This window comes from Onychomys torridus, chromosome 5 (genome assembly GCF_903995425.1).
Source record: "Onychomys torridus chromosome 5, mOncTor1.1, whole genome shotgun sequence".
Lineage (NCBI taxonomy): Eukaryota > Metazoa > Chordata > Mammalia > Rodentia > Cricetidae > Onychomys > Onychomys torridus.
In genome coordinates this window covers 37,631,756-37,643,939 of record NC_050447.1, presented here as the reverse complement: position 1 = coordinate 37,643,939, position 12,184 = coordinate 37,631,756, and the positions used below count along the sequence as shown (strand labels likewise).

Here is a 12,184-nt window from a genome sequence, read left to right as displayed (position 1 = left end):
TCTGGTGATTCTAACTGTGGCTTTCCGGATTTCTGCTGGTACACCAGAGTCAGCCAGTTTTCACTTGTTAAGCTGGCTAGCTAGCAAACCCCAGGGTTTCTCCTGTCTCCTCCTTACCAGCACTGGGATTATACAAGCCTGGGCTGCCACACTTGCCTTGGGGGGAGGGGCAGGGGGGAGGCGGAGTACAGAGGTGGGGAGTGGTGGCACATGCCCTTTATAATCTAGCATCCAGGAAGCAGAGGCAGGCAGATCTCTATAAATTTGGGTACAGCCTGGTCTACACAGTGAGTTCCAGGCTAGGCAGGGATACACAGTGAGATCCTGTCTCAAAAAAGTAATAAATAATAATTTAAAAAAATAATAATGAACAAGGGTACAAGAGACAAAATTCAGGTCCTCATGCTTGCAAAGTCAAGAAATTTCATTGACTGAGCTACTGCCCAGATCCAAAAAATAGTAAATGTAGGTTATATATCATGTAATTATCAAGTTCAAAATAGACTATATGTGGAATGATAGTAACATAAGATTAAAAAAGAGTATTTTTTTCCATGATATAGCAGAAAATGATATAACTTACTTGAGAATAATCCCCAAGAATTGCCTTGTACAAGCGCTGGACAGTGTATGCATGCATCTCCACACTATTGGTGATTAACTGAATCAAGTTGGGGACCGCATCATCCCGAACATAACTTCCTGCCTAAAAGGAAACAACAACAATTACCCTAGAACACACAAGCAGTGCTGGCAAGTACAGGTAAATGGTTTTACCAATTACTGGTTTTGAAAAAAGGCCACAAATAAACAAACAAACGAACAAAAGTAAACATGATTATAACAGCCAAGGTTGATAAACACCTCAAGCTTCAAAATCTGGCTAAAATATATTAAGCCTTTAAATTCTACCAAAAAAATTGCCATCAAAATTAAAATAGAAAGTTTCAAATTCCTGAGGATGACTTTCTTTTCTACTTAGGTAAAGCCCTGAAATTTTAAAACTTTAAAAGATGCATTCTCTGAGAACAAAATCACCAGAGTCTGTTTTCCACAACTCCCCAACACTGTTAAAAGCCCATGAGCGAGGGGAGCACTCACTCTGGGGATACAAGGAAGGGCACCTGTGCACAGCACCAGAGGTCAAATCAACCTTGTTCTGTTTTGTTTTCAGTGTTGGGACAAATATAGGCTTCTCACAAAGGCTAGGCAAACATAGCCACTAAACCATACCCTAGCACAGCACATGAACTTTTCAAAAATAAGCTTAAAGTATCACACTGTTACTTAAAAAGTAGTACTTACTAATATGATCAATCATATAGACCTAGGGATGGGAGATATTTTACATTTAATCATTTATGCACTGATGGGCTGATTTTGGCATGGCACCTGAGATTAAACAGTCTTATAAATGATAGGCAAGCACTCTACCACTGAACCTTCTCTCCAGCTGCACCCCTTTTAAACTGTCTATGTAGTTTGAATGTATTTGGCCCTCCTAAACTCACAGGGTGTGACTTTGTTGGAGTGGGTATGGTCTTGTTGGAGGAAATGTGTCACTGTGGGGACAGGCTTTGAGGTTTCCTATGTTCAGGATACCACTCAATGAGTCAGTTGACTTCCTGTTGCCTGTGTCAAGATGTAGGTCTCTCAGCTCCAGCACCACGTCCACCTGCACGCTGCCATGCTCCCCATCATGATAATGAACTGAACCTCTCAAAGTGTAAGTGGGCCACCCCAATTAAATGCTTTTTTATATAACTTATAGAGTTGTTGTGGTCATGGTGTCTCTTCACGACAATAAAAACATAACTAAAACAATGTATAAATATTTTGCCTATGTGTATGTCCACATGTGTGCCTGGTGCCCATTCAATCAAAAGAGGCCATTGGATTCTCTGGTACTGGAGTTACAGATGGTGTTAAAACCAGTGGGTGCTAGAAAACAAATCTGGGTTCTCTAGAAGAGCAACAAGTGCTCTTAATCATTGAGTCATCTCTCCAGCATCAACCCCACCTCCACAGTTTCTTCACTTTTTGTTTGTGTCTATGCATGTATGTATGTGCATACCCACTGAGCGAGAGATTGGTATCAGGTGTCTTCCTCAGTCACTTTCCACCTTATGTTTTTTTTTTAGACAAGGCCTTTGGCTGATCCAGGAGCTCCCAATTCAGCCAGGCTACCTGGCCAGCAAACTCCAGGAATCTTTCTGTCTTTGCCTCCCCCATGCTGGAACTACAGGAGTGCTCTATTCACCCAGCCTTTTCTTTACATGGGCTGGGAATCAAACTCAGATCCACTAGATGAGCCATCTCTGCAGCCTCTACTTTTTATTTTGATGCATAGTTTAACTACTCAGGCAAGCCTTCAACTTTCCAACCTCCCAGTGGCTAGGATTACAGGCTTATAGCAGTTTTTTGGTTTTGGTTTTTGTCTTTTTCATTATTAACTCGATATTTTTAATATTCTCCCAAATGATGAAGTCTGAGGCAGTATGTGCAGCCATGACAAATCAAAGCCATTTAACCCACAGAGAAGCAAAGTCTCAGGCAGTTAGAGTGCTCTAACTATGTGGAACATAGAATGGGGATCCCAGCTAACATCAGCCACCCCTGGTTACTCTCCACTGCAGAACACAGCAGCAGAGCTGACTTACAAAACATGGGCCAGGTCTAACCTGGGTATTGTGGAAGGGTAGGGTATCAAGTAACCAGAATGCTCATTCAACACAAAGGAAAATGGTCAAGAGAGAGTGGGAATCTAAAAAGCTGGTAATCTGTGGTGTGAATTAGATATGTACACATTTCCCTTGTAGAGTACTTTGAAAAAAGAGAAGGCCACCACAATCTGGGAGTAAGAAACTACTATATCCAACAAAAAACACCTTTTTAAATTCACATGAGCTAAAAAGCCCTATTTTGGGCCATAAAAAAACAAAAACAAAAACAGCTTAATGAATTTTCAAAAAAAAATGTCATTTATATAAGCTGGACAGAGGGGCAACAGCATAGTCAGTTGAGGCTCCAAGGTTTAGGCCCTAGCACCAGAAACAGACAGTGTGATGGTCTCTGAAGAGAACCAGTGTTGCAGAAGTAGGGTCTGTCTTATGATGGTCTGAAAGAAAATGCCCCCGAAAGGGAGCAGAACTAATGGAAGGTATAGTCTTGCAGAGAAGGTATGGTCTTGTTGGAGAAAGTGTATCACTGTGGAGGCAGGCTTTGAGGTCTCATACATGCTCAAGACACCACCCAGTGTCTCAGACTACTTCCTATTGCCTGCAAGATGTAGAATTCTCAGCTACTTCTCCAGCACCATATCTGCCTGCATGACACCATGTTCACCATGATGATAATGGACTAAACCTTTGAAAATGTAAGCAATGGGGCTGGAGAGATGGTTCAGAGGTTAAGAGCACTGACTGTTCTTCCAGAGGTCCTGAGTTCAATTCCCAGCAACCACATGGTGGCTCATAACCATCCATAATGAGATTTGGTACTCTTTCTGGCCTGTAGGCAAACATGCAGGCAGAACACTGGATTCATAACTAAGAAATATTAAAAAAAAAAAAAAAAAAAAAGAAAGGAAGGAAGGAAGGAAGGAAAGAAGGGAGGGGGAGAGAGACAGGAAGGAAGGAAGGAAGGAAGGAAGGAAGGAAGGAAGGAAGGAAGGAAGGAAGGAAATATAAGCGACCCACCACCACCAATTAAATGCTTTCCTTTATAAGAGTTGCCATGGTCCAGCCACATAAGAGGTTGAGCTCCAGGAGTCCAGTCAAATAGAGAGAAGAGAGATTCTATGAGCAAGGGGCATCAAGATCATAATGGGGAAACCTATAGAAGACAACCAAACCATGGGAACTCAGGAACTTTATTTAGACCAAGAGCTGAACTAGGCCCTCTGTGTAAGCCAGACAACTGTGTAGCTTAATCTGTTTAAGGGGTCCCTGGCAGTAGGATCAGCATCTATCCCTGGTGCATGAGTGGGATTTTTGGAGCCCACTACCTATGGTGGGACACCTTGCACAGCCTTGAGGCAGGGAGAGGGGCTTGGACCTGCCTCAACTGAATGTACCAGGCTCTGCTGACTCCCCATGGGAGGCCTTACCTTCTGGTTAGAAAGAATGGGGGTGGTTTGGGGAGGGAGGCTGGAGGGTTAGGAGGAGGAAAGAGGGAATCTGTGATTGTTATGTAACATGAATAAAAAAATTTTTTCTTAAAAAAAAAAAAAAAGAGTTGCCATGGTCATAGTGTCTCTTCACAACAACAGAAACCCTAAGACAGTTCTTAAACCTTTTGATGAGGGAGGTTTACAGAAGAGCCTGAGACCAAGCTTTGTTTCCTAGGCAGGAAACAGGGAAGAAGTGGGGAGCGGAGCATATATGACACCAATACCTTAACACCAATAACCTATCTGCAATGCCCCAATAGGGTGCCTGTCAGTATCTGTGAGAGAGGGTGAGCTGCTGGAAGATCCTAACATTACATTCTTATAGGGCTAAAGAAGAAAAATCACATGGTCATCACGAGAGAGTACAAGTCAGCTACAAAAGTGACAAGTACAAGCATTTCAAAAGATTCTCCTCCAAGAGCTCTAATTTCTCACCAAAACTAAGAATGAGTGTTCTAATTCACTGTGATTTTTGTTAAAATGTACTTATTCCTCATTATCAATCACATTTGTCAACTTTAAGTCTTCTATGAAATAGCAAAACAGAAACTAGCACATCCCAGAAAATTCCCTACAAAAAGTGTGTCTTTCTGTTGCTGTTCTGTTTGTTGAATGGCAGCGCCTTTTTCTCATCTTTTCTTTTCTTTTTCAAGGCAGGGTTTCTCCGTGTAGTCTTGGTGCCTGTCCTGGACCAGCTCTGTAGACCAGGCTGGCCTCGAACTCACAGAGATCCGCCTGGCTCTGCCTCCCGAGTGCTGGGATTAAAGGCGTGCGCCCCCACCACCAGGCTAATAGCAGCGTCTTACACTGTAGACTAAGCCAGCCTGAAGATGACTCTGTAGCGCAGGCTGGTGTTGAATTCATGGCAGTCCTTTTCCTTAAGCCTAAGTGCTAAGATTATGGTCATAAGCCTCCATGTCCAGTAACAAATGCATCTAAATCATCACGATTTACTGAACTGACTCTCATTTGTGCACTGATAGCTGCTTTCAGTTTGCCTCTAGGATAAAGAAGATTAAAAGGAACATTTTTGCATGAACTTTTTGTGCATTTGTCTTTTTTATTTTTCTAAGCTAAAGCCTAAAATTTCTATCAATACAGCAAAAGGTACAACATAAGCCTTTCGCTGCATTCTTTCCTACTGCACTCTGAAAAGATACCATCATTTTATTACACTATCAAGTGAAGAGTGTGGTCTACTTCTCTGTTGTTTTAAACGTTAATTACATTTTTATGCACTTTATATGTGTGGGTATGGGTTTGTGGGCTGTGGGTGGCATGCATGTGGAGGCAGGGAACAGTTTTTGAGAGTCAGCCCTCTTCTGCCAACATGAACACTGCAGGGATTGAACTCAGGTGACCAGGATCAATGACAGCCACCTTTACCTGTTTCTTTTTTAACCAACACTAGAAACTAGGTTTAGAAAGTACAACAGAAGATAAGTGGGTTGGCCATACCTGTCCTTCCAACTAACAAGACTAGCATGACCAACACAGTGAGACCTTGTCTCAAAAACAAAAGGTATGGTAGAAAGAAGGCTTATAAGTAAAAAGAGAAGGTATTAGTACAGGTATGATGGCATATCCCTATAATCACCGCACTCGGGAGGGTAGAGGATGGAGGGTCAAGAGTTCAAAGTCAGCCTTGTCTGCATAGCCAGTTCAACTCTGAACTACATGAGGACCTGTCTCAAAAAGAGACAATATCATAGATTAAAAATGATACCTTATTTTTATTTTTCTTATTGTTTACTAGTAAGTCTATTTTTCACTTGTTAAATATTTCCTTCCCTTTTGGTGATCTATTCAAATGTCAATGACTCTTATCAGATGTTTCCCATTTTTATTTATGTATTACAGATAATTAATATACTGTCATGTTACAATGTTTTCCCTACTTAGTTCCTAGATCTGTCAGTTTTTCCTTTTGCTTCATGAGTTTATAATTTTAATGCAGTCACTAAGTAAGAATATTTTCCTTTATGGTATTCATTTATAGTAACATCATGACATACAGTATATCTTCTTATTATGTCATCACACTCTACTAACTACTTTAAAAAGAAAAAAAAGAAAAGAAACCCAAGAAGAATGCCCAGGAAAAGACAACGTCTACGACGGGAATTGTAAAGTAGCTATAATCATTTCAAACCTCATAGCTGACCAAGGACAGAACTCAAAGATCAAGTACTTGCCTAGTGTGTGCAAGGCACCTGAGTCTGATCAAGAAAACATTCAACTGCGACACCTTCTGATCCCATTCAAAATAAAATTCAAACACTTGGAAGCTTCACAGAATGGCTCCTCCTTAGCATCTCTCCTTTTACTGGCTTCACTTGTCTGTCTGTTGCTTTCCAAGCAGGCCAAACTTGTTGCCCAGGTATTTGAACTTACCATTCATTCGCTTTGATTAGGACACATTTCCCTGAGATCTATGAATGATTGTTCCTCCTCCCACAACGCCCATCTCTCCAATGTTACTTTCCCTAAGACAGCCCCTGACCACACAAAATATAACATGTGGGGAGCTGCGTTAGGCACACTGGCATCGATCCCTATCTGATATCATGTTAGCGAAGACAACACAATGAAACCCGTATTTTGTCAACGTGACAAAAACTAGTCGCTTAGGAGGAGGGACCTTCAACTGAGGAATTGCCTCCATCAGATTAGCCTGAGGGCATGTCTGTGAGGCATTTTCTTGATTAATGACTGATTGATGGGCAGCGGGTGGGGTGGGAAGGACAAGCTCACTGGGAGTGGTACTACCCCTGTTCAGGTGGTCCTAGGTTTCTTAAGTAATCTGAGCAAGCCATGGAAAACAAGCCAGCAAGCACCACTCCTCCGTGGCCTCTGTTTCAATTTCTGCCTCTAGCCTCCTGCCTTGGCTTCCTTCTACGATGGACTATAACTTCTAAGCTCCAAACTATTGTAGTGTTTTGTCAAAGCAATATCAGAACAGTTACATAATTTCCAGTCTTCCAGCTGAATACAACCTCCATGGGGCTTCATCTGCCTCATTTCTAGGTACATTCAGTATATAGACTGACTTAAAAAGCTACATACCGTTGTCAGGACACGCATAATTGTATCTATATGCCACCGTTTGGAAGGTGCATACCTGAGAAAATAAGGTAAAAAACATTGAAATTAATAAACTGTGCTACTCCCAATGACTTTCAAAAACTCTATTCTACAAACTTTTTCAAGTCTTCTGGTTAAATGATTCTATGTGGAGATGTTTCACCACTGAACCTAACAGAAACCATCATTTATTTCAATGAACAATTCAATACAACCAAACTCCCATTTCCCATACTATTACAATAGGGTAGCTCTACTGAAAAGATGGAACTTTGCCCCAGTGTCTCAGAAAAAAAATCATAGTGTCAGGGAAAAATAAAGCAAATAAAGAGGGCTGGAGAGACAGCTCAGACGTTACAACACTTGCTTCAGAAAGCCAGAAACCAGAGTTAGTTCCCCAGAACTCATATAAATACAATGTGGTGGATGTGGCAGCCTCAGGAAGCAGAGACAGGGAATATCCAGAGCAAGCTGACTTGAGAGACTTAGCCAAATCAGGGAGCTCTGGGTTTGACTGCGAGACTGTCCAATGAATAAGCTGGAAGAGCAACTGAGGATGATCCTGGACATCAACCTTGGACCTCCACATGCACATACCCACACAACAAGCATACGTGCATACTGCACACCACAAGGGGGAAGGTAAGACCAAAAGGGAAGTCTACTTCTGTTGGATTCAGAGTAAGATGTTCAGGAATGAGATAAAGATAGCTACACTACTGCAACTGGGAAGCACTTTGTACTTCAGGTTTCACACATAAAACTTCAATTTTGACCCTCTCCTGCCTCTCGTAACTGAGGCGAGCTTAAAGAAGGGATATAGGAACAAAGTGCACAAAAGTGGGATTTTGTTTGGTCTCAATGTATTTCAATATTGGCTACGATCACTTATAATTCAGAGCTAGAAAAACACTACATGCCTTAAATGTGTCTAGAACATATCTTGGTCTGATGTTTTAAAGATGCTTTTAGAAAGTTCCAAAAACCTTCTACCAAGGAAAATAAAAATTAAATCTTACTTTTCTGCAGCGAGGAAGATTCCAGATGCACAATCGGCTTTAAATTCTGGTTCACATGAATCCAGAAAATAAAGTAATTCCTTCATCATGCCTCGGATATTATTCCCGTTTACCAGGGCAAAACTCAACTCCATTGCACGTCTTGCAGAGGGGGAAAAAAACATATTTATGTAACACATACCCAGGTATGTTCACTACACACCAAAACCACTGACAGATGCATATGTACATAATCTTGTGATTTCAATCTTTATCTTTCAGATAAGCATGAAAATGTATTCGTATGCTAGTTCCGATATTGTAAGTATTAACCCAACACTTTTCTCTAGAAATCCTAGAGAGAACCTAGTTGTAGTAGCACATGCCTACAAGTCTAGCTCTTGAAAGTGGAGACAGAAGCATCAGTAGGTCAATGGTATTCCCAGGTACAGAGCTACAAAAAGGTCAGCCTAGCCAGTGGTGGTGGCCAATGCCTTTAATCCCAGCACTCAGGAAGCAGAGGCAGACAGATCTCTGTAAATTCTGTAGTTCCAGAACAGCTAGGGCTAGACAGAGAAACCCTGTCAGAAACCCAAAGCCGGGGGGGGGGGGGGGGGGGTGTCAGCCTGAGCTACATGAGTCCCTGCCTCACAAATAAATACATAAATAAATGAGTGAGTGAATGAGTGAATGAGTGAGTGAGTGAGTGAATAAAAATGCAGATAGACAGACAGGGTGAATAAATAAATAATAAACAATACCAATAAAAACTTAGGAAAAGTCTAGTAACTGTAGTTCATCAGTCTATTCCATAAGGCTGAAATATATTTTTCAAATATATTTGAAATTCTAAGACTTAAGACTCTCAAAAAGACAGGCAAAAAAATTATTACTCAATAATAATGCCTCTCGGCATTGTTTCTTTGAAAACATGACATTTGTTTACCATATTCTTTTTGTACTCTACTTCTGTGTAAATATAACATAACTGTGCTTACAAGAAACATGTTGTACCATAGGACTGGGGATGTAGCCTAGTTGTTAGAGTAACTGTTAGTCCTGTTCAAAGCTCTAGGTTCTAGCACTGCAGAAACTGAAGAAAGTGGGCCATGCCTATGCTCCCGGCATTAAGAGGGTAGAGGCAGGAGGTAAGAAATTCAAGATCATTTTCACCTACATAGTGAGCTCAAGACCAGGTTGGGCTATATCAGTCCCTGCGGCCCCCCGCCCCGCCCTGCCCCAAAAAAGCAAAGGGAGGAGGCACGCACCATTAAAAGTAATAAAAATAAATCTTTTTTTTTGATTTTCGAGACAGGGTTTCTCTGTGTAGCTTTGCGCCTTTCCTGGAACTCACATAGTAAACCAGGCTGGCCTCAAACTCACAGAGATCCACCTGCCTCTGCCTCCTGAGTGCTGGGATTAAAGGGGTGCGCCACCACCGCCTGGCATAATAAAAATAAATCTTAAAATACACTGGATATGGGGCTAGAGAGATGGTTCAGCCATTAGGAACTGTCCCCACACAGACACATATGAATATATCTAATTTAAAAAAAAAAAACAGAAATAATCTAGCAGTGGTGATATGTCTTTAATCCCAGCACTCAGGAGGCAGAGGCAGACAGGTCTCTCTGAGTTCCAGACCTGCCTGGTCTACATAGTGAGTTCCAGGACAGCCAGGGCTAGAAAGACCTTGTCTTCAAGAACACCTCCTCCCTGCCCCCCCCCCCCCCCCCCCCCAACCCGCGCCAAAAAAAAAAAAAAAAAATTGCTAGATGTGATAGTGTATGCCTTTGACTCCAACACTAAGGAGGCAGGAGAAGGAGGATCTCTATGAGTTCAAGGACATCCTGGTCCATATAGTGAGTTCCAGGAAGTCAGGGCTATACAGTGAGACCCTACTCAAAAGAATTTTTAAACTAATAAATAAAATTTTTAATGGGAGAATATAGAAGCAAGGCATGGTGGTTGATGCCTATAATTCCAGCACTTGAGAGAAAGAGGGCAGGAAGGCCCTCGTAAGTTAAAGGCCAAGCTGGTCTACATAATGAGTTTCATTCCAGCCAGGACTACATAGAGAGACTCACTCCCCAAAACATGAAGAGGACACCAAGAGACATGCTAATGTGGTAGAAAGCACAGAAGGCCTCAACCCTAAACAAAGAACTAAGGAATACTGAGAACAAGGAAAAATAGTCTTCCTAGGGAAGAGCACACCAAATGGTTATCTAATACCAAATTGTTATCCCTGAAAAAATAAATATCAAATACATATCAAGTAACATACAGACTGACAGGTTACATTTATATATTTAAGAATGTATGTATACACACACACATATACATATATATGTAACAAATTAGAGAAAGAGGACATAAATTTGAATGTGAGCATATATATACATATATATATATACAGACTGAGCAGGTTATACGTATATATTTAGGAATGTATGTATACATATATGTACATGCACACATATATATATATATATGTGACAATAATTAAAAAGAGGCCACAAAGTTAAATGAGAGCAGGGAGTACATGGGAGAGATTGAAGGGAGAAAAAGGGGGAAATGAGGCAATTATATTATAATTATATTATATAACTATATTGTATTATAATATCAAAACATAAAAAAATATTTTTATAAAGGTATGAAAAACAAACTGACTGGGCAGTGGTGGTGCACACCTTTAATTCCTGCACTAGGGAGGCAGAGGCCAGCCTGGTCTACAGAGCAAGTTCAGGTCAACCAGAGCTGTTACACAGAGAAACCTTGTCTCAAAAAAACTAAAAAACAAACAAACAAACAAAAACCCAAACTAAACAGGAAACTGACCATAAAAAAGGAAAAAAATCTATAAAATAAATGAAAGTTCCTATAGGTGCCTATCAAGTTTGGTAATAAAGGCAAAACTAAAAAAGTATAAAATACAAAACTCCATATAAATCTTTTCATGTTTGGTCAAAAATGTAAATATTGTTCACAGCCAAAATGACAGCACATGCTTGTAATCTCAGCATTTAGGAGCTGAAGACAGTAGACTCACAAATTGAAGGTCAACCTCAGCTATTTGAGACCTGTCTCTGGGGCAAAAATAATCAGACATATGATGCCTTTCAAAACTCACAATTAGGTTAAGTACATGATTCCACATTATCCAATACACAGCAGTAGCAAGTCAACTCTCAAAGCTATAATCATTCCATAAATGTTAAGGTAGCTTTTATACATGAACGCAGTTAGTCTTGCACAGGCCTCTGAAGTGGGCAGCCTTCTGCCTGCATCACACAGGAGGCAACCAATGTCCTGGAAGGGTAGGGGAAAGGATCTAGTCTGGGAAGCATAGAGCTGTGATGAGAAACAGTCTGGCTGAGTCGCAGCTCTTATTGCTATAGCCTCTGTCAAACACAGGTTTCATTTTTAATCAAAACCCGAGGCTACAGAGAAACAACAAAATAAGAAGAGTGAGAAAATGAACTTCGATTTCCAGAACTGCCCCTTCAAGGGCTAAAGTGTAGGGTAGGTCATCTGACCCCCTGGTGACTATATTTTAACAAGTCATAAGGAGAACTGCTTCTCATTGGCTTACTGTGATAAACAACCAAAGAGCTGTAAAGCCCTTTGCAACGCTCTACTGAAAGCTCATGTTACTAAATCTGGCTCTTACCTGTAAACTGTTCCTGCACTTAGCATGTTTTTCTGTATAAATAAAGGTACATTTACTGAATAACTTCAGAGATCACTTTAAACCTCCTTTTAGATTTGAACACACATCAAAAGTATATTAAAGCTAAATATAAATCACACAGTTCTTCAAGAGCCACCAGATTCCACTGAACAAAGAAATGTGTGTCTTTTCAGAGTGTCAACTACCTGGTGGTTGTTTCTAGATGTACTATTCTAAGAAACTCACTTGCCTCCA

The 12,184-nt window shown here is 40.8% G+C and overlaps 1 protein-coding gene across 3 annotated transcripts in view; it reads right to left on the bottom strand.

The window, feature by feature from the left end:
- The window catches only part of Ap1g1 (adaptor related protein complex 1 subunit gamma 1), a 93,146-nt gene that overhangs the window by 13,431 nt on the left and 67,531 nt on the right, over window positions 1-12,184 (bottom strand). For all 3 annotated transcript variants that reach the window (XM_036187150.1, XM_036187148.1, XM_036187147.1), the window contains 3 exons: window positions 8,275-8,415; window positions 7,238-7,292; window positions 584-706 (listed from right to left, as the gene is read on the bottom strand). In XM_036187150.1, coding sequence (XP_036043043.1) covers window positions 584-706; window positions 7,238-7,292; window positions 8,275-8,415 — 319 coding nt within the window. The remainder of the gene's footprint in view (window positions 1-583; window positions 707-7,237; window positions 7,293-8,274; window positions 8,416-12,184) is intronic.